The following is a 21,128-nucleotide window of genomic DNA, read 5'->3' as shown; positions in this document are numbered from 1 at the left end:
TCGCTTCAGACATTCTGCCAATCTGGACCACTCAACCTCAAACAGTAAGGGTGTGAGTCAGAAAAGGAGAGTCGGAGGGACTTAAAGCCCTCAAGTGAAATTTGCACAAAGGACTTATAAAAGTTAACAGGCAAATGGGCACTATGTGAACCTCTGTCTTGGGGTATTAAAGAACTGAGGATTGCCCACATCTTTTTCATGAGTAGTCAAACTTCACAAAAGCTACCCTGACCCAGTGGCCTCAAGAAACAGGACGGCTACACCACCTTGGAGAAATTCTCTGGAGGTAACTTGGGATAGGGAGGCCAGGGCACCCAGGAATCACATACACTATTCACTGAGATTCCTCCAAAGTTATTTTCTAATCTGTTTCAAAGTTGTCCTCAAACACTGTTGTGGACTGAATGTTTATGTCTCCCTAAAATTCATATGTTGAAATCCTAACCCCCAATATGATAGTACTAGGAAGTGGGGCCTTTGATCATGAGGGTGGAGCCCCTATGAATGGATTAGTGTCTTCATAAAAGAGACTCCAGAAAGCTCCTTTGCCTCTTCTGCCATTTGAGGACACAGCAAGATAACAGCCATCTATTAACCAGGAAGTGGGCTCTCACCAGACACCGAATCTGCCAGTGCCTGGATCTTGGACCTCTAGAACAGTGAGACATTTGAGGTACTTGGTACACAAGGTAACAGTGCCTCTAGAACAGTGAGACATAAATTTCTGTTGTTTATAAAGCCACCTCGTCTATACTATTCTGTTATAGCCGCCTGAAGGGACTAAGTCAAGCATGAACAACTGGAAATCTATTTTTTGCAACATTTTCTTTGAACCCACATGCTTAGGAACAGAGGGCATCTGATTTTGCAGAACTCCAAATACTAGGTTTTATACTTAGAAAAATAAAAGCCTTTACAGGCTCTACATTTTCCATTTAGCTGTAATTCTTAGGCTCAACCAATAGACAGCAGCATTAGAGAAAACAGAGGCAGCTGTGCAATCCCTGCGCCCCGCTCCCCACCCCCCGCCCCCCGCCAACCTAAAGAGAGGAAGAAGGGGCTGGCAAAGGAAAGAGGTGTTGGGGTCAAGCAAGGTGCAGCCACCTTTCACTGACTGTCCTATATGCCTGGCTGAACGCTTTACTGTAAGATGACAACAGGGTGAGTCAGGCATTAACCCTATTTTACATAAGAGGAACCTGAGACTGAATACTGGTATCTTTTTCCTGAAGCCACACAGTAGCAAGTGGGGGATTAGCATGCAAAGCCAGGTGTATCTGTTCCCATCCCACGTCACCTCCCTGAATGTCCAAGAAGAGATGTGTTGGGGAGGATGACTAAGGCCATCTCCGTCCTGTCCTTTGCACGTGCCCTCATGCCATTCCCTTGTAACTCCTGTAGCTCTCCTTTCTGTGTCAACCAATCTGAGCTCATAACTTTCTTGAGGCCAAGTCTCAGACCACCCCACCCCTGCAACAGGTGTCCTGTACCAAATTTTCCTGGCCACATCACTCTCTAACACATGCTGTTCAACACTAACCAGGTGTTTAGGCCCTGGGTATGCAAAGTATGGTCTGTGGACCAGCAGCATCGGCACCACCTAGTTAGAAATGCAGACTCTCAGGCCCCACCCAAGACCTACTGAACCTGCACTTCAATAGGCTCTCAAGGTGATTCATGTGCATGCTAAAGCTTCAAAAGCACTAGGCTAGCTTCTCTTGTGTACCAAGGACCTCAAATGTCTCTGGTCATAGCTAGTGAGTGAAGAGACTGGGTTTCCAGAGGTGCCTTACTATGCAGGGAATGTTGGGCTGCTTGCTCGGGTTCACATTAAGAGGTTAGTGGTTTTAAGGCTTAGTCCCCATTCTCGGGAAAAGGATATTTCTGTCTTTGCCTCCTCTAATTCCCACCCTGTCACAGCTCTGAACAATGAGCCAGCTGGCCCTAATAAGAGAGATATTGGCAAAGTCAAGGGATTGAAATTCCACCACCCTGGGCCCCACAGGCAGGAGAGAGATGTGCTGGAGCAATGCTGTGACCTTGGGGCTATCCAGTGGGAAAGCAATGGAACCATCTTATCAAGAAGCAAGGAAGTAAAGGCATTGAAATTGGACATGCTTTCCATCAGGCACACAGAAACATCACTCTCCATTAGTTAGGCTGGAGACAGAAGGAGTTGACCAGAGGCCGTGGCATCCCTGGGCTAGATGGGAACCCACTAACTGGAATTGCCTGGTCTCCCATGCAAACCTTGTCCCCACGCCCTCCCATAGCCCACGATGACTTACTTGTGATTCCTCCTTTCTTACCTAAGAATCCTATGAAATAATACGCGTTATTTGGTTTTCCTCCTAATGCCCCTAAAGACTGTGGCATCTTAAAACACTCCTGGAGAGAAAGAGAATGCAAGATTCTCAACTCACTTGTGGACTGCTGCTCACGGATCTCTGTGCTGAGATGGCGGTGTGATGGGCAGGCAGCAATGGGCTCGGGGAAAGAAGTGACTTACTTTGAATGCATCAACATAGACAGGATTGATTTGGTTTATGCCCAGGCGAAGGGGCACAATGAGCAGCAGGGGCTTCCAGGCCGGGCAGTGGGCAGAGGTGCCCTTACTCTGGTTTGAAGCAGTCAAAGAATCGGGAGGCCTGTCACCAGCTGTGTCAGCACTCAAGGGAAGGACACGGCACATTTTTTCTAGAAATGGAAGAACAGAAAATTGGATAAGTAAGGAGTCTTCAGCCCTAGAAGATACTCCAATATCAAAACTAAGGGGAACCTCACATGCCCCCCACCCTGCCTAGAAGGCCCTCTCCTCTGCCACCAGGGCTCAGTTGACTCCCCACCCGCACGAAGCCCAGGCCATTTCTTTAGGGCTCATGCTCTTCATTCCGGCCGCAGGGTACTTGTTTAGCTCCCAATAGGGATTCTGGGCTCATTGTAAGAATCTCATTTCTCAAGTCTGCCAGGGCCTTTGAGACAGGGACTGTATCTTTAGGTTGCTCTGACTCCTCAGTGCAGGAATCACAGGTCTGGACAAGGGTGAGCCTCCATGAAAGATCTGTTGGTGGCTGAATAAATTATATGCACTTTGTGTTTTCTGCAGGGAAGGAGTGTGGTACCTCACTGAGGAGCAGTAAGGCCCCTCTAATGGTGTTCTCCCTCTCAGAAAACTGAAAAGAAAGAATCAGAGCCCTGTGCTCCCCTAAGCTCCCCTGCCCTGGTGGGGAAGACCAGAGAGACTCTCTTGAGTCCCAGAATTCTGAATGGTGAGGAAGGAATTCATCACCCATCAGCTGGGAAGTTAAACAGACTGGTAACTCACTGATATCTTCAATGACCACTGTGTTATCCATTGAAACATAAACAGCCAAGGAATTCCATTCATCAAATAAAGCAAGTTTTCTGCAAAGCAATGTATAAGGAAGTCACAATTTGGGAAGATGGAAATATCAGCAGAAAACAGTACAATTTATGCCCAGTGTTCCTAATGTCACCAACACTGAGCCACAGAAAAGCTGGTGTTCAGGTCAACTCGGCTTCTTTGCCAGAGCTCTGGGACGCTCCATGTCTAGAGACCTTGAGAATGCCACTGAGTCACTGTATCTGAACCTCAAAAAGAAGTTTCTGCTTTACAACCTGGAGAAGTCTACTTCACAAAATGATGGGACACCTACTGGGGAAAAAAGAAAAGTTACCCGTGCATCGGCTCTCAGAGTCGCAAGAGACTTTGTTTTCTTAAATAAAAGACATTCTGACTTACTGAATTTTCATTTTTCAAAAGGGAAACTGTAAAAAAAAAATTTTTAAAGGAAGTTGTCCATAAAAAATAGACATTTGTTTGGGATCACAGATAATATGGAGAATATGTTCCAGGTAAACCCAGAGAGAGAGAGACAGTGGGTAGAGGGGATAGAGAGAGAGAGATCACTTCTACCACTCCCCAGCTGCCCTGAGAATACCTCTCAAGTGACATAGGCCGCAGATTGAGGTGCCGAGCTTTACTGGTCAGCAGCTGAAGAGAGCCACCATGCTGAACTGCAGGACTTTATGGTATATTAGAAAGAAAACCCCTTTAAAAGAGAGATGATCTGAGGTCTATGTAAAGTACCCCACCTATTTCTCCCTTTCCTTCTTCTTCCCTTGCCAGTTAAATGAGGCCATGTTTAACCTGGCTACTTCTGGGATGTGTGGGTAAAGCCCAGTCTCATTGGACTGAAGAAAACACAGTCTCTCTACCAGGTAGCTCCCAGGAAGTTAACTACCATCACCCTTGTATTTCATTCATTTTAATGTATTATCTTTCTCCAGAAGAATAACAATGATATAATAATAATATGCGTTGTTAATGCTAATGATCATGATGAATTGGAACCCATTTACATTCTTTAAAAAAATCTACCCCAAGCATGGTGGTTCACGCCTGTAATCCCAGCACTTTGGGAGGTCGAGACGGGTGGATCACGAGGTCAGAAGTTCGAGACCAGCCTGGTCAACATGGTGAAACCCCATCTCTACTAAAAATACAAAAATTAGCTGGGCGTGGTAGCAGGCACCTGTAAGTCCAGCTACTCGGAAAGCTGAGGCAGGAGAATGCTTGACCCTGGGAGGTTGAGGTTGCAGTGAGCCGAGATTGTGCCACTGCACTCCAGCCTGGGCGACAGAGTGAGACTCTGTCTGAAAAAAAAAAATAAAATAAAATCTAGGTTTCCACTTTGTTGTTGGTAACCTTAAAATTTAGAGGAAAGAAGCAAATTCTGAAGGATGTTGTTTTAACACCAACCATTTCAAGCTGGGTTTTGGGCTCAGCACAGCCATTCTAATCTCTTATACTTTCCACACCACGTTCATACAGTGATTCCTGAAATACTGCCAGATTTTCACTCAGCAGAGTCAGTGATGCCCAAAAGGCACTCTGACTATGGCAAGAAAGCAGCCTCAGAGAGGTTACATTGTTAGGAAGGAGTAAAGTCAATACAGATTTTCCTTGGGTCCCCAAAAAATCCAGGCCACTCCCCTCACAGACACATTCCCAAAGCATTCTAGTTCACTGAAGACTGGTTAGTAATAGAAACAGGGTCCCATCTGTACTTTGCATGGAATAGGTCCCCCTATAGTGCCCAGGAGCTTAATGTTCTACACCAAAGGAGGCCAGAAGGTTTCAATCTTCTGATCCCTAAATCTGGCCCCAGATTCTGGCTGCCATTTTCATTTATTCATCGAGCATTTATTGTGTACTTACGCGTGCCAGGCAGTTCTATGTGCTAGTGTTACAGAGTGAACAAGATAAATACAATCTCTGCCCTGATGGAGTTTCCATCAGTGATAGGTTGTTAGGAAGGAGAGTGACAACAGGTAAAGTGGTCTGCAGGTGTAAGTACTAACATCACTCACCCCATTTGCTTTCAAAAAGTTGGTCCTGACCTCTCCACCTTGCCTCTTGCTGTGGAAGGTGAATTCTGGTATTTAACAAGACAACTGGAATACCACGCTGGGACACCTTGAGTCTGCTATGAGATGACAAACTGATTCCAAGACTTCCCTGGGGTTTGTCTCCCCCAATAGCTGGTGAGTTCCTTGAGGCAAGGACTATGTCAAGTTTATTTCTGCACATCCAGAACTTAGCACAGTAAAGGTACAAAGAAAAAGCTGAATGAACAGGGTTTTTAAATATTATGTAGTGCATGTAGGAGCCCTGTGGGGGTCCATTTCTTGCTTAGGCTGGCTTAGCCTCTACCACTTAGTATGAAACTTTTGGCTTCAAAGGGACCCTCAGGCCAATGGCTCCCAGGCACATGAGTATCAATCTGCAGCATGAGACACTGAATGAGTCCTAGGATACAGCCACATATACTGCTACCAGTGAATATAACTTTGATATACCAAGACAGATATCCATGCTTACACATTTCAAAGAGCCATCTGAGCAAAATGGCACAGATATTTGATGGTTTAGTGGGAAGAGTAGCTTAGAGGGATTGCAAGAATACCTAGGTTGATGGGAGGTTTAGTTGTCTAGGGAGGGAAGCATAGGAGACAGCAGAATAAGGCAGGCGCCACTCTTTTACTTACTTTAACACCTGTGCAACTGTATTTGGTCCAAACCATTCTCCAATTGATTTCCCTTCTCCTACACCCATTTGTGCTGTTTTTATGTGGAAAAAATTGACATGTTAGCAAAAGATCTTCCAGTAAGCCACAAAATCCTAATTTTTTGTATAAATAATTAAGCAGATGGACAACTTAATGGAGCCACATATAAGGCAAGGGAAGAGAAGGAACAGAAATAGGCACTGCCTTTAAACTATTGATTTATGACCTTACCCATTTGATGGATAGAGTAGCAACAATCTTTTCTATCTAAGAAGCACTGTAGGATGCGTTGGTATTCTTTGGGTTGTTCTTTTTGTTTCTCCCAGCTCCAGTCTTTTGAAGAAAAAAAAAATGGGTTAGAAACATTTTTATAACTGTTTATTACCTCTCTGCACTTTTATTGTAACTACAAAGTTAGAAGGAAAACAAAGGCACCACATCTAGAAGGCAGGAATGATCAAGTTAGAACATTCCTAAGTATCTTTCATTTTGATAACAAAGACATCTGGAAAGTGATTGCTTTCAAAGACTCACTGGGTATATAGTAAAAACAAAACAAGAAGTTGACCAAGGAATTGACTTAACCCAAGGGCTAGAGCTGGATCAATATTATATAAAAACAATGTCACAAAGGCCTTTCTGGCCAGTTACTCAGTGAACAGGAGGTCACCACAAAGCCCGGCAGTACATTGATATATAAGCCAGATGCCACAGCGTCTCATCTCCACATAGACGGCAATGGCTTTTGCTCTTATATTTTGGCAGCATTGACAAAAGGATCTCACGGGTAAGAAGTGCTATTCTGATATACAACAGTTCACAGGGGAATATACACAGCTCACAACTAAGGAAGCTTAAAAAAATTGCATGCTGTCGTTTTTACACCACCTTTTAAAAAGTCCATGCTGAGCTTTGGGAAAACAAATAACTGTGCTATCAGGTGTTCAAGGTTTCCCTAAGACCAAAGCCAAAATAACTACATCTGTACGGATACCGTCTGTGCCTTCAGCACAGCTCCCTAAATCCTACAAAGGCCATTTGTAACTTACTGAGGACAACTGCAAAAACCCTCTGTAATCACTGCAATCCTCTCAGCTCTAGAAACACTGTCTAATGGGACAGATTTTTGAGGCTTAGTTTGCTTCCAAGACAAATTTCTCTCCTGAGGTTTTAGAGAGAGTCTGAAATAAAAACTGAACTACACTTGAAGCCAAAGGCCATTATCTCAAGACTCTTCAGTTATTTTTTGCTTCTAGTGTTGCTAAAACCAAAGTTTTTAACTTTGGATCCAGCACAGCCCTCAGAAGTTGGAACCACATCCAACTTCTTTTCATTAGCTACTAAATTGTCCAAGTCTGGAGAAATCCTAATTAGCTGGCTGCTAAATACCACTAAATATTTGCTGACGACAATGGTAAGTGAATACTCTACCTTAATTTTAAAATAGCTGAATAGGAAACAATCCAAAAGACATCTTTACAAAATTACTCTTTTAACGCATTTTAGTTACAAGATCTATTTCCAACTTCTTCCTGCTACTTGCTTTTGTATTAAAACAATTGAAACTGCTGACTGTGGAGTTTGTTTTTTTTTTCTTTTTTCCAGTTTGCTCCCTACTTCCAGAACTTGCTTCCAAAATAATCATTTTGAAGTGTGTTATAAATGAAAAAAAAAAATTAAATAGTGAGAATGGATCTATACCAAGACGCATGTATAAACAAGGGAAATCACTGGACAAGGAGTTGGAATATCTTTATTTTATCCCCAAATCTTTGATTTCTTGCTGTTTTACCCTGGGTAAATCACATCACTTCCCTGAGCCTTGGTTTCCTCATCTGTAGAATGGAAATTATTATACTACCCAGGGCAAGCAGGATATCCCAAACCCTGAAGAGAAGGCAATAAGCCCTGAAACCTCCCTGGGCCCTTCTCCAATCCTCTCTGAAAGCTGTAGCAAAATCTGTGAGTTTGCACAGTGGGAAAAGGAAAATGATGTTTCTATACTTCTGAACCTCAATTAGCAACAGCCAATGAGTTCAGCAGCCCAATTTCATCCAAAGTGTCCTTTCACTCTCTCATCCCCAAGTCTAAATGGACCTTCACCTAAGTGCCTGAACTGGCATGCAGCCAACCCCATCCTTCAGATGCCCATAGGGAAGCATGTACATGTCTTAAGAAAGCAAGACTCAAGAGTTCCAACAACCAGCCAGGTGCAGTGGCTCATGCCTATAATCCTAGCATTTTGGGAGGCCAAGGCGGGTGGATCATCTGAGGTCAGGAGTTTAAGATCAGACTGGCCAACATGGCAAAACCCCATTTCTACTAAAATTACAAAAATCAGCCAGGCGTCCAGGCATGGTGGCAGGCACCTATAATCCCAGCTACTCAGGAGGCTGAGGCGGAGAATCGCTTGAACCCGGGGGTCACAGGTTGCAGTGAGCCAAGATCGCGCCACTGCACTCCAACCTGGGAGACAGAGCGAAACTCTGACTCAAAAAAAAAAAAAAAAAAAAAAAAAGAGTTCCAACAACCATTATCAGAAGGCTCTTAATTGAACGTCCTCCCAAGGAAGCGAATTTAAAGATTCCTTCATCATCAGCTGGACATCCTTAGTGAACCAAAACCAAAATAGTACCAGCTCCCTCTATGCACTTCCTTTAGGTCACTTACATCCTTCACCAGGCAGATATCTTAAACAAGGTCAAGAAACAGACTTACCACCACACCCTTCTTCCTGCTGCCTTTGTTATCTTGCATTTCTAAGGACTTACTCAAACAATAGCAAAGATGGAAAGGATAAATGACACACCTCCCTCAATGTTCAGTTCTGTCCCAGGAAAATAACTCCCTGGCTTGGTGACTCACAAGGAAACGCTAGCTGTTTCCTTCTTATGAGGGGCTTTGTTGACTTGTCAGCCCCACCACTTGAGCTTGCAGAGAGCATTTTAAGACCTGCAAGTTTATTACTGAGTGTTCCCAAGGCTCAGCATCAAACTAAATCAATAGTAGCAAGTGACACTGCAGAGGTCTCTGAGAAAGTTTATAAAACAAATTTAACTCACCCCTTCCCAAGTGTCTACAGATAAGGGCTTGAGCCAGCATCATCTGTCCACAGCGTAGCATACATCCCCAACCAGCATCTGATGAAGGGCCCGTTCCCCCTGTTGGTAAAATGGAAGGGAATGAATATGGGTTCCTCAAATTGCCCTTTCCTGAAACATCAGCATACTTGGGACTCACACAAGACAGGCAAATATATATACTCTGAAAAGCGAGGTGACAGATATACCCACAGATCAAACAAGATTTGGGTATACAGTTGGAACTTGCAAACATAGTACTGAGTCAACCAAAACAAGTTCTACGGCCAAACATAAAACAAGCAAATGAACTAAATGTGTCCCTTATGTTTTCTGCTTGAAGACTTCTAGGTATACATGCAATTTTGGTAGGCGACTGTCATGTATGAATACCAACCCTTAGTCCATTCCATGTCATCATCTGCCAGACCCAAACCTTGCCTTGCATAGCTCACTTGCATGGCCCTGAAATTCTCAGGGAAGCCAGTCTTACTTAGGTAAAGAACAAATACTACCAAAGGCAATCATCAAAATGGTCAAAGAGATTTGGAAGGCTCATGACTATTCTGAATATATATTATGAAGATCTGAACAGCAAGAAGGACATTGTAAAATAGGGGAAAGATCCCTAGATGAGGCATCAGAAGACCAGTCTCTAGTTATCTAATCTAAATCTCATCTATAGGCTGAACATAATAGTACATACTCTGCCTACTATCAGTGGGTATTGTAAGAACTGAGAGAATATCTGTGAAAGTGTTCTAGAACCCATAGAGGATGACACAAATACTTGATGTTTTGAGTATGATCATAATTTAAACCCATATTAATGAATTAGAAATGTATCTTTAAAAGGTATAAAATTAGTTAATAAATGAAATAAGACAACAGGTTCTATTTTAAGAACACCTTATGCAAAGAAAATCCCACATATGAGGCCAGGGTGAGCTCAATATTCTTTTCCAAGGGGCCAATGAAATCAGATAATTTGTATGGCAGACAGGGTATGTTGTTTTCATTGTTTTCTTTTCCCAGTGTGGAAATGGAAAAATATGCTATAAGCACGATCTCAGAAGACTAACTTCAAAGGGGGTCATCAATCTTGTGAGACAAGTGGGTCAAGGTGGTCACCCCTTTCTTTTAGTTGTGGGGACTGAAGGAAAGTTACAACAACAAGATGGGAAGGAGGGAGTCAATTTATGACCTGGAAGGGGTGCCTTTTGATTGTTGCTAATGTGGGGATTATTGGCCAGATTAGTAGGGAAAAGATGCAATGAGGCCCACATAAAGAAGAGATCATCTATTGCCAAAATATTGGCAGAGTAAAATTAGAAATATTTTCCAGCCTTGCAAAGAGCTCCACAGCCAGAGAAAGTTAACAGTTCAGAACCACTGGTTACTAAACATTGTTCTTTTGTTTGTTACTGACTGGTGTATTTCTGGGGAGAGAAAAAAAAAAAAGAAAGGAAAAGTCTGTGTGACCTTCATTTTTGGCACTGAACAGAAAGGTTGATTTCATTCTAGTGTCCTCTTAGAACAGTAAATTTCACTATTTGTAGGTCCTTTTCCTATAGGGCCATGATACTAGGAAGTAGCCACCCTACTTGCAAATGTGTTGTATATCCTTTATGAAAACAGCACATTCACTTCACCTATTGAATTGTCCTTTTTTCTAGTTGACAGCTGGTAACAGCCTAGAATTAGTTCCAAGGAAACTACTGTAATTTGTCTCTCAATGGCAAGGTGCTTTCATGTCATAAAGGGGAAAAAACCCACATAAATTATTTTCTTTCTTTCAAGACACAATTTTCATTAATAATCAAGTAGTTCCACAATGCAGTGGATTGTAATTTAATAGATATTATACAAATTAAAGGCTTATGTGATTTTTCCCCTTAATCTCAAAAGTGTAACAAGTAATATCATCTGGTGCCTGAACACTTGGAGGTGGGGTCAAAAGTATACAGTCATAACCCCTCAATGCCATAGAGCCATATGTGAAAGGATACTTTAGCAATGAAACTTTTGGATGAAGTGTAAGGTTTACCTAGTCCCCTAAATCAAATTCTTTGCTATAGTGAGCTATTAATTCTGAGGTTTCTATGAAGTCACTGATAACCTCAGGCAAGCTATCCACAAGGAACAAAGCACAGTAAAACAAATAATATACCTACCAATTGGTGAAAATTTCCTTCTGTATGTAAACCATAGACGAGCACTTATATCAGACAACAGCTTAGATTTTTCTGTAATTAAATGTAAAATTAAAATTAAATCACCATATCTAAAAATACCCACCTTTACTTCTGAGCCAGCTGCTAACTTAATTTCAAATAACCAGTCAATTCCATTATTATGGGGCTAGGTAAATTCACAGGAAACCCATTCTCATTTTAGCCAAATAATTTCAGTATTTCACCCAACCTATGGTTTGACCAGAGCTACTTGACTGGTGTAATGACATTGGGTAGCTCCTGTCATCTTTTCACTGAATTCCACAGTCCTGACAGTTACAAACACTGGGATCATTGCCAAAAGACAAGGAATAAGAAAATTAAGGATCCTAGAGAACCCACTAACAAGACTATCAGCCCCAGCCTGAATGATGGTTGGCTGGATCTTATATCAGCACCCATCATCCCTTATCTAAAACTAGAGGTTTGGCTGGGCCCAGCGACTCACATCTCTAATCCCAGTGCTTTGGGAGACTGAGACAGGGAGATTGCTTGAGGCCAGGAATTGAAGACCAGCCTGGACAACATAGTGAGACCCCATCTCTACAAAAAAAATGAGGTATGAGGATCACTTGAGTCCAGGAGTTCGAGGCTGCAGTGAGCTATGATCACCACTGTACTCTAGCCTGAGTAACAGAGAGACCTTGTCTCAAGCAAAACAAAATAAAACAAAACAAAAACTATTGGTTGGCTTGTTTGTATGTGCGCATGTGTGTCTATGCATGCACACATGCATCTTTAAATAAAAAGGAAATGCCCTACTAAGCAAATCAGGTGTGTAAGAAATGTATCTATAGCACCTAGTGCAACCGGCACTTACAATCTAAATGCATATATAATATCACAAATGTTTTTGTGTCTTTTTTAAAAGCATGCTTTCTTGTATTTTATGACATAAATTTACTTTGATGGGCCACAAATATGGCTTCCACATTTTTATCTGTACTTAGATGTGACTGTCTTTCTTAGTCACCTCTCTCCCTCTTCTCAACAACATGTCTGTATTATATTCTGTATAGAATTTATAGTCACTGCACTTAAAAAGAACAAAGGGAAATCTACTTTGGGCCAATAGTTTCTCTTTTCTGTCTTCCTTTTCTTTGGAGGAAGTCGAAAAGTTGAGCTATCTGTATTTTCCCTCCCTTCCATGCCCCAGTGCCTAGCACATTCAGGGAAGCAGATGTATAATGGTTAATAGTAAGACACCTGAAGTCATACTTTGATTGGGTTTGAACCCTGACTCTGCTACTTACCAGCCGTGTAAGCTGGTTAACTTAACCTCTCCGGGCTTCAGTTTCCTCATCCATAAATGGGGAGAATTATAGTACCTACTTCATTGAGTTGTGAGTATTCAAAAGATAATACACGTAAAGTGCTTACATGGTGAATAGTACGCAGTGAACCTATGACAAATGTTAGCTGTTATATACCCGTCCTCTTAAATGTCCACACCCTCACTTCTGCCTCTGACAGTCTTTATGCGTTCCTGTGTGGCTTTATGCTGGGAAAGTTGCATGGACATTTTAACAGTGATTTCACTTTGAAAGGCACTTCCCAATTTAACATTTGAATATGAGTGGATTTGGCAACCTGGGGATTCCTGTTGTCATGGAATGCAGAATTAGAAGATTCCCTCCAATCCCCTCATTTTAAGTACCACTGAAGGAAGTTAAGATCCAGAAAGAGAAAGTGACTTACCTGAGTTAGAAGAGTCTAAATAAAAAAGGTCTCCTAATCGCTAGCTCCCGGCTTTCCACTGTTCACAATTCTCCAATCAAAATAATGAAGCCAGGCTCAGGAGGAGCTGACAATGCCTAACTTCCTCTCCTGCCTTTTCGTCAGCCTCTTCCTGTTCCTTCCTCCAAGCTAAGTGAGGGCCTCTGAAGAGGATGTCTCCTCAGAAAGATACAAATCTCAGAGCTGCCTCTTTCCAAGCTCTGGCTTTATCTGGGTGCTGGGTTGTTAGCAGTTTCAGGTTAAAAGGTCTTTCTTTCCCAATCTATAAGAATGTAATGGTAAGAAAGAAAAATTAAAGGCTCCTTTCCATCTAGCTGTAGTGGCTAAAAGTTCTATACAAAATCAGAATAAACTGAGACAGTGCTATGGTCAGCAAAAGATCTAAAACATAAGAAAAACTTACTAGGTCTGATATTGTTTCTGAGATCCATGGGTTATCTAGAAGTCCCTGAGTGCTTTTATCTGGCCAGAGAAGCATGTGAGAGTAATAAATATGTAGCCCAATCACGAAAGGCTAGAGACTGGTTAGTGATACCAGGAGTGGGTCCGTGTTTTTTGAAACCCAAGGCTTCTAGAATTTGGGGATTCTCCTTTAAGGAACAGAATAAAAATATATTACCTGTGCAAATTGTGCAAAAACCTATAACCATGTAAACATACTACTAGGGCCTTTCAGGGCCTTGGAAGGGGCCTGTCCAAGCAAAAGTTCTGAGACTTAAGCTCCGTTGACTACAAGGTAAATCCACCTCAGAGTAGCATTAACATTAAGCAAGAAAATGCTCTGCCAACCCAAGAAGAAAAAGTACAAACCCTGAACCACAGGTGCCTACCTCATCTGGGTTCTTACAGACAAATGCTACCAAATCTTACCTGTTTTAAGGAGATGCTGCTTCCCTAAGATCCATACCAGCTCATCTGTATCTGGATATTCTTCTAGGTAGTCAGTGAAAATAGTAATCTGGTTTTCATACTTGGATAAAACTGAAAGAAAATGAAAGAAATTTAAGTAAAATTTAATAGAAGGGGCTTACCTCTGTAGCTGATTATTACCTTTGCTCTGAAGGTGAAAGGTCAGCAGCTTGAATCTAATGAAAGCAATTCCTTTTCCTTGAGGAACAAAGACACTCACAAGACCTCTAAATCCTTTAGCTGAAGGATTTCCTCTTGACCATCTCTTTTGACCTTCCCTTTCTCAAAGTCCCATTTAACACCATCTCTAAAAATTCATTTGGCCACAGTTACTTCAAAATATTTTATACCATAGGGCCTTCTTTGTAAATAGCCCATTATCGAGCTTTCCCTACTCTGAGTGTATAGAGGTGATACAATACATGCACACCTAACTCCTGCCCATGTCACAGGGAATATCATGAGGTTTGTATTGCGAGGTTTCCAGTGGCCAGTGGCTTGGAAGGTGCTGTGACAAGCCTGAATGTTTGTACAACTGTGTATATGGTAATATTTTAGCTGGAAGACCAGATGTTTTCATAGTATTTTTATTTGCCATTTTATTCACATATGGCTTCTGCAAAGAAGGATCTTGAAGTTAACGGTAAATATAACTTGTTCTTGGTATTCACAGATGACTATTAAGATATAATAAGAAATATATATTTAGTTTCTATCCCTGTTTCCTGGCACAGAGCTCCTAAAACCTTTGTTATGGTGAGTGATAGGGATACTACGTGCATCTTTTGTTCTGAAATTTGGCCTCTCTGCCTGGTTCCTGACATAGAGCTCCTAGTGAATTTCCTCACTAGTTCACAAGCCATACTTTTCAAACTTATGACCATGCAATATGGGAGGAGTTAAAATTCAAATTCACTTTTTTTTTTTTGAGATGGACTCTCGCTCTGTCCCCCTGGCTGGAGTGCAGTGGCACGATCTCGGCTCACTGCAAGCTCTGCCTCCTGGGTTCCTGCCATTCTCCTGCCTCAGCCTCCCAAGTAGCTGGGACTACAGGCGCCCGTCACCGTGCCCGGCTAATTTTTTGTATTTTTAGTAGAGATGGGGTTTCACCGTGGTCTCGATCTCCTGACCTTGTGATCCGCCCGCCTCGGCCTCCCAAAGTGCTGGGATTACAGGCGTGAGCCACTGTGCCCGGCCATCAAATTCACTTTTGTACCAAATGAGATGGGGTTTCACTGTATTAGCCAGGGTGGTCTTGAACTGCTGGCCTTAAGCAATTCTCCCACCTCAGCCTTTCAAAGTGTTGGGATTACAGGCGTGAGCCACCATGCCTGGCCTCTCTCAGAATATTAGTTACAAAGAACTTTTGAGATAGTACCCCTTCATAAGTCAATCTTGAGTCTTTTAGCAGACCTCTTCCTCAAATTCACTTTTGTTCTGAAATTTGGCCTTTCTCCCTGGTTCCTGACATAGAGCTCCTAGTGAATTTCCTGGGTGATAAGAGCATCTTCTGTTTTAATGAAGTATCTCTTGGTGGGCTTCTGGATGGAGGCTGGTTACCAGAAGGACTAAGCCATGATTAGAAGCTTGGAACTTTCAGTGCCAACCCCCATCTCCTTAAAAAAATAAATAAATAATAATAATTTTTTGAGAGATATTATATTGTAAATAGTAAATATATTTCCAAGCCAGCCCACAAAACCTATTTTAATCTGTAACTAGAAAATTTAAATTGATAGTTTATTTCATAGTTTATGGTGCTATATCTATGAGAAAATATATTTCAAGTTCAAAGCTAAGATACTCAACACACACCTCTTAACTCATGGGGGCTCATCAGCCCCTATGAGGAGGGGAGCACAGAGAAAGTAGGGGACCATTTGTACAACTACAAGTAGCTGCAGAGATTCTCTAAAAGAAATCCCTTGAAAGGATAAATTGTTTTATTTTATTTTGTTTTTGTTTTCTAAGGCAAAGGCACATTGTTTTCATAGAAATAAATGCTCCTAAATATAAATGAGTCTGTTCTGATAAAAAAAAAAATGAGTCTATTTTGATCATATAAATATTTTGTTGGAAGTTGAAATTATAATTTGTACAAGCACTTTTAGAAACACAGCTGAGATCGAGCCCAGCCTGGCCAACATGGTGAAACCCTGTCTCTACTAAAAATTCAAAAATTAGCTGGGCATGGTGGTACGTGCCTGTAGTCCCAGCTACTCAGGAGGCTGAAGCAGGAGAATTGCTTGAACCCGGGAGGCCGAGGTTGCAGTGAACCGAGATTGCGTCACTGCACTCCAGCCTGGTGACACAGCAAGATTCCACCTCAAAACAAACAAAAAACCTGTTAACCAGGGATATTACCTTTCTTAAAATATCTTACAGAATTCCAGTCATTCAGGGATTTAAGTAGCCTTTCTCCTCAATATATTTTAATTACTAAGATGATAGTCTCCGCAGTGTTTCAAATTTAAAGAAGTTAGAAACAGCCATTTTGTTCCCCAGTGAAAATTCATCACTACCAAATCTGACAGGGAGCCTGTGCCATCTTAGCCTCTCTGCTGCTGGCCTCAGCCCCTGGCCCATGCCCAGGAAATACCAGGCTAAAAATGATTATCCAGGTCAGGCCATCCCCAGGAGGTGGTGGACTGAGGCAGGGCAAATCACACTGTGTACCACCCCACCCTAACCTCTAACCCTCACAGGCAGAAGAAATCCATTTTAAATGAACATCTAGTGTAGCCTAAAAAGAGAGAAAAAATCAGAAAATAAGTAACTTGAGTATACTGTAGGAAAAGGGTAACCTCTCTGGCATTGCCTTCATAGGGGTGAGGATGGGTGGCATTGGATGAATGTACAGCATGTATGCATATAAGCCTTGGGTCTTTTTATAGTACTGGCCAAAGAAATACCATTTCTCTATCGCCAACCCTGTCTCAGTGAGTCACTGGCCAGTTATCTGGTCAAATTAGTAAAGCCCTTTGAAGCCTGTGACAACTGCCCTGCTTCATTTGGGATGGCTCTGATCAAAATGGCAGCCAAAGAATTTGACTCTTGCACTTCACCCCCTCTCAGGCCTAGCTAGGCCAGCAAGAAGTTCATTATAGTCTCTATTCTTCTTGATTCTTCTCTTAAAAGATAGACACCCTGAATGCAGTATGTGAGGCCACGGCCATCCCTGAATCAAGGCTACATGTATGGAACAAATGAAAGAACAGAAAATGAAATTAACAGAAACAAGAAGCAGTGACATGGGAAGATTATGTACATGGGGTTCTAGGGAGGAAAGAGGAACAGGTCTTACATAGGGAGAACTCAGATGAAAAAGCAATCTGGGAAGTGGATGAGGTGCAGAAGTAAAATATCATTTCCAGTACAATTGCTTCTGATTAACAGCAATACGTTTTATTTTAAAATTTTCACAAACTACCTTTGTCTTGCCTTTAAAAGTAAACAAACCATATATCAGGCTGATATGAGTTCCCTGCCTTCCCAGTCTGTTTAAAGAGATAGGGACTACGAGAGGTGACGGCATGCTGGTGGCCCTCGCTCACTCTTGGCGTCTCCTCGGCCTCCGCGTCCACTCTGGCCGTGCTTGAGGAGCCCTTTGGCCCACTGCTGCACTGTGGGAGCCCCTCTCTGGGCTGGCCCAGGCCGGAGCCAGCTATCTCTGCTTGCGAGCAGGTGTGAGGGAGAGGCACGGGCAGGAACCAAGGCCGTGCAAGGCACTTGCCGGCCAGCACAAGTTCCGGGTGGGCATGGGCTCCGTGGGCCTTACACTCAGAGTGGCCAGACAGTGCTGCTGGCCCGGGTAGTGAGGGGCTTGGCGCCCTGGCTGGTGGCTGCTGGGGGGGTGTGCCAGGTCCCCCAGCAGCGCTGGCCCGCCAGCTGTGCTGGAATTCTTGCTGGGCCTCAGCTACCTCCCCACGGGGCAGGGCTCAGGACCTGCAGTCAGCCATGCCTGAGCCTCCCCACCGCCATGGGCTCCTGTGGGGCCTGAGCCTCCTGGACGAGTGACGCCCCCTGCTCTGCAGCAACCAGTCCCATTGACCACCCAGAGGCGCTGAGAAGTGCAGGCACATGGCATGGGACTGGCGAGCAGCTCCGCCTGCGGCCCTGGTGTGGAGTCCACTAGGTGAAGCCAGCTGGGCTCCTGGGTCTGGTGGGGACTTGGAGAGCCTTTGTGTCTGACTGGGGGATTGTAGATGCACTGATCAGTGCTCTGTGTCTAGCTCAGGGTTTGTGAACTCACCCATCGGGCTCTGTGTCTAGCTTAAGGTTTATAGATGCACTGGTGGGTGCTCTGTGTCTAGTTAATCTGGTGAGGACTTGGAGAACTTTTGTGTCTGGCTGGAGGACTGTGAATGCACCAGTGGGTGCTGTGTCTAGCTCAGGGATTGTGAATGGGCCAATCAGCGCCCTGTCAAAACGGACCAATCAGCTCTTTGTAAAATGGACCAATCAGAAGGATGTGGGTGGGGCCAGATAAGGGAATAAAAGCAGGCTGCCCAAGCCAGCAGCAGCAATCCCTTCGGGTCCCTTTCCACATTGTGGAAGCTTTGTTCTTTTGCTCTTTGCAATAAATCTTGCTCCTGCTCACTCTTTGGGTCCACGCCACCTTTATGAGCTGTAACACTCACCGCGAAGGTCTGCAGCTTCACTCCTGAGGCCAGCAAGACCACGAACCCACCAGAAGGAAGAAACTCCAAACACATCCAAACATCAGAAGGAACAAACTCCAGACGCACCATCCTTAAGAACTGTAACACTCACCGCGAGGGTCCACAGCTTCATTCTTGAAGTCAGTGAGACCAAGAACCCACCAATTCCAGACACATTTTGGTGACCATGAAGAGACTATCGCCTATCACCAAGCGGTGAGACTACCACCTATTGCCAAGCAGTGAGACTATCACCTATTGCCAAGCAGTGAGTACCATTGGACTCCTTTCGCTTGCTGTTCTGTCCTGATTTTCCTTAGAATTCGGGGGCTAAATACCGGGCACCTGTCGGCCAGTTAAAAACAACTAGCGCGGCTGCCGAGGTAAAGACACAGGTGTCAGGCTTTCTGGGAAAGGGCTCTCTAACAACCCCCGACACTTCAGAGTTGGGAGCGTTGGTTTGCCTAGAACCAGCTTCTGCTTTTCCTGTACCTCTGGGCTGAGCCGAGGGTCGACAGAGAGGAAAGCCATGTAGCTCCGGGGTCCTGACAACAAGTTGGTTGACCCTGCAGCCATGAGCAGAACTCTCAAAGGCATGTCACCCAAGCGAGACTTGCCCATCTATCCTATCTATCCTGACCCTTGCCCCCTGGGTCCTAATGCCTGCCAGATAAACTTCCTCTCGCCTCTCTTCTCTGAGGTTAGTCCTGCTTCTAAAAATTGCTTCCTCTCTCTAGTGCTTTTCTAGTTTCTCCTATAAGAATGACTTCTAGTATAAACTCCAAGACTCTGTTACCTTCTTTAGGCACCCTGGCTCACCAATCAGAAAGACATAATTTTTGCCCAAAGCCCCATCGTAGGGGGGACTATCTAGAATTTTAGGATCCTTCCTCAGACAAGCGGGCCTAACAAAATCTATTCGTGAAGCTAGGATATGGGGAGCCTCAGAAATTGTATCCTTCCTATTCATATAAGTGAGGACAAAAGATGTCACTATTCCAACTCTGGAGATCCCTTCCTTCCCTCAGGGTATGGCCCTCCACTTCATTTTTGGGGCATAACATCTTTATAGGACATGGGTAAAGTCCCAATACTAACAGGAGAATGCTTAGGACTCTAACAGGTTTTCGAGAATGCGTCAGTAAGGGCCACTAAATCTGATTCTTCTCGCTCCTCCTTGTGGTCTGGGAGGACAGGCAAGGGTGCAGGTTTTTGAGAATGCATCAGTAAGGGCCACTAAATCCGACCTTCCTTGGTCCCCCATGTATTCTGGGAGGAAAACTAGTGTTTCTGCTGCTGCGTTGGTGAGCGCAACTATTCCGATCAGCAGGGTCCAGGGACCATTGCGGGTTCTTAGGCAGGGGTTGCTTCTGCTGCTGCGTCAGTGAGCACAACTATTCCAATCAGCAGGGTCCAGGGACCGTTGTGGGTTCTTGGGTGGGGGAGAAACAAAACAAACCAAAACTGTGGGCAGTTTTGTCTTTCAGATGGGAAGCACTCAGGCATCAACAGGCTCACCCTTGAAATGCATCCTAAGTCATTGGGACCACTTTGACCCACAAACCCTGAAAAAGAGGGAACTCATTTTTTTCTGCACTATGGCTTGGCCCCAATATTTTCTCTCTGATGGGGAAAAATGGCCACCTGAGGGAAGTACAAATTACAATAGTATACTGCAGCTTGACCTTTTCTGTAAGAGGGAAGGCAAATGGAGTGAAATACCTTATGTCCAAGCTTTTTTTTTCATTGAGGGAGAATACACAACTATGCAAAGCTTACAATTTACATCCCACAGGAGGACTTCTCAGCTTACCCCAATATCCTAGCCTCCCTATAGCTCCCCTTCCTATTAATGAAAATCCTCCTCTAATCTCCCCTGCCCAGAAGGAAATAAGCAAAGAAATCGTCAAAGCACCACAAACTCCCCCCCAGGCTATCAGTTATGTCCCCTTCAAGCTGTAGGGGGAGGGGAATTTGGCCCAACCCGGGTACATGTCCCCTTCTCCCTCTCTGATTTAAAGCAGATCAGGGCAGACCTGGGGAAGTTTTCAGATGATCCTGATAGGTACAAAGATGTCCCACAGGGTCTAGGGCAAACCTTCGACCTCACTTGGAGAGATGTCATCCTACTGTTATATCAAACCCTGGCCTTTAATGAAAATAATGCACCTTTAGCTGCAGCCTGAGAGTTTGGAGACACCTGGTATCTTAGTCAAGTAAATGACAGAATGACAGCCGAAGAAAGAGACAAATTCCCTACCAGTCAGCAAGACATCCCCAGTATGGATCCCCATTGGGACCTTGACTCAGATCATGGGGACTGGAGTTGTAAACATCTGTTGACCTGTGCTCTAGAAAGACTAAGGAGAATTAGAAAAAAGCCCATGACTTATTCAATGATGTCCACCATAACT

General features: G+C 43.7%; 1 protein-coding gene across 4 annotated transcripts in view; it reads right to left on the bottom strand.

Moving 5' to 3' along the window:
• ATG4A (autophagy related 4A cysteine peptidase) overlaps positions 1 to 21,128 on the bottom strand; it is a 71,310-nt gene that overhangs the window by 13,468 nt on the left and 36,714 nt on the right. For 3 of the 4 annotated variants that reach the window (XM_030934019.1, XM_010358975.2, XM_010358976.2), the window contains exons 2-9: positions 14,015 to 14,125; positions 11,348 to 11,419; positions 9,156 to 9,254; positions 6,325 to 6,426; positions 6,073 to 6,145; positions 3,326 to 3,405; positions 2,510 to 2,697; positions 2,310 to 2,388 (exon numbers count right to left, since the gene is read on the bottom strand). In XM_030934019.1, coding sequence (XP_030789879.1) covers positions 2,310 to 2,388; positions 2,510 to 2,697; positions 3,326 to 3,405; positions 6,073 to 6,145; positions 6,325 to 6,426; positions 9,156 to 9,216 — 583 coding nt within the window. In that variant the 5' untranslated portion in view covers positions 9,217 to 9,254; positions 11,348 to 11,419; positions 14,015 to 14,125. Of the gene's footprint in view, positions 1 to 2,309; positions 2,389 to 2,509; positions 2,698 to 3,325; positions 3,406 to 6,072; positions 6,146 to 6,324; positions 6,427 to 9,155; positions 9,255 to 11,347; positions 11,420 to 13,105; positions 13,172 to 14,014; positions 14,126 to 21,128 lie in introns of those variants that run through there. The other variant, XM_010358977.1, reaches the window with a different exon arrangement.

The sequence above is a fragment of the Rhinopithecus roxellana genome, chromosome 7 (assembly GCF_007565055.1).
Source record: "Rhinopithecus roxellana isolate Shanxi Qingling chromosome 7, ASM756505v1, whole genome shotgun sequence".
NCBI classification, from domain to species: Eukaryota; Metazoa; Chordata; class Mammalia; order Primates; family Cercopithecidae; genus Rhinopithecus; species Rhinopithecus roxellana.
This window is presented reverse-complemented; position numbering and strand designations above follow the sequence as displayed.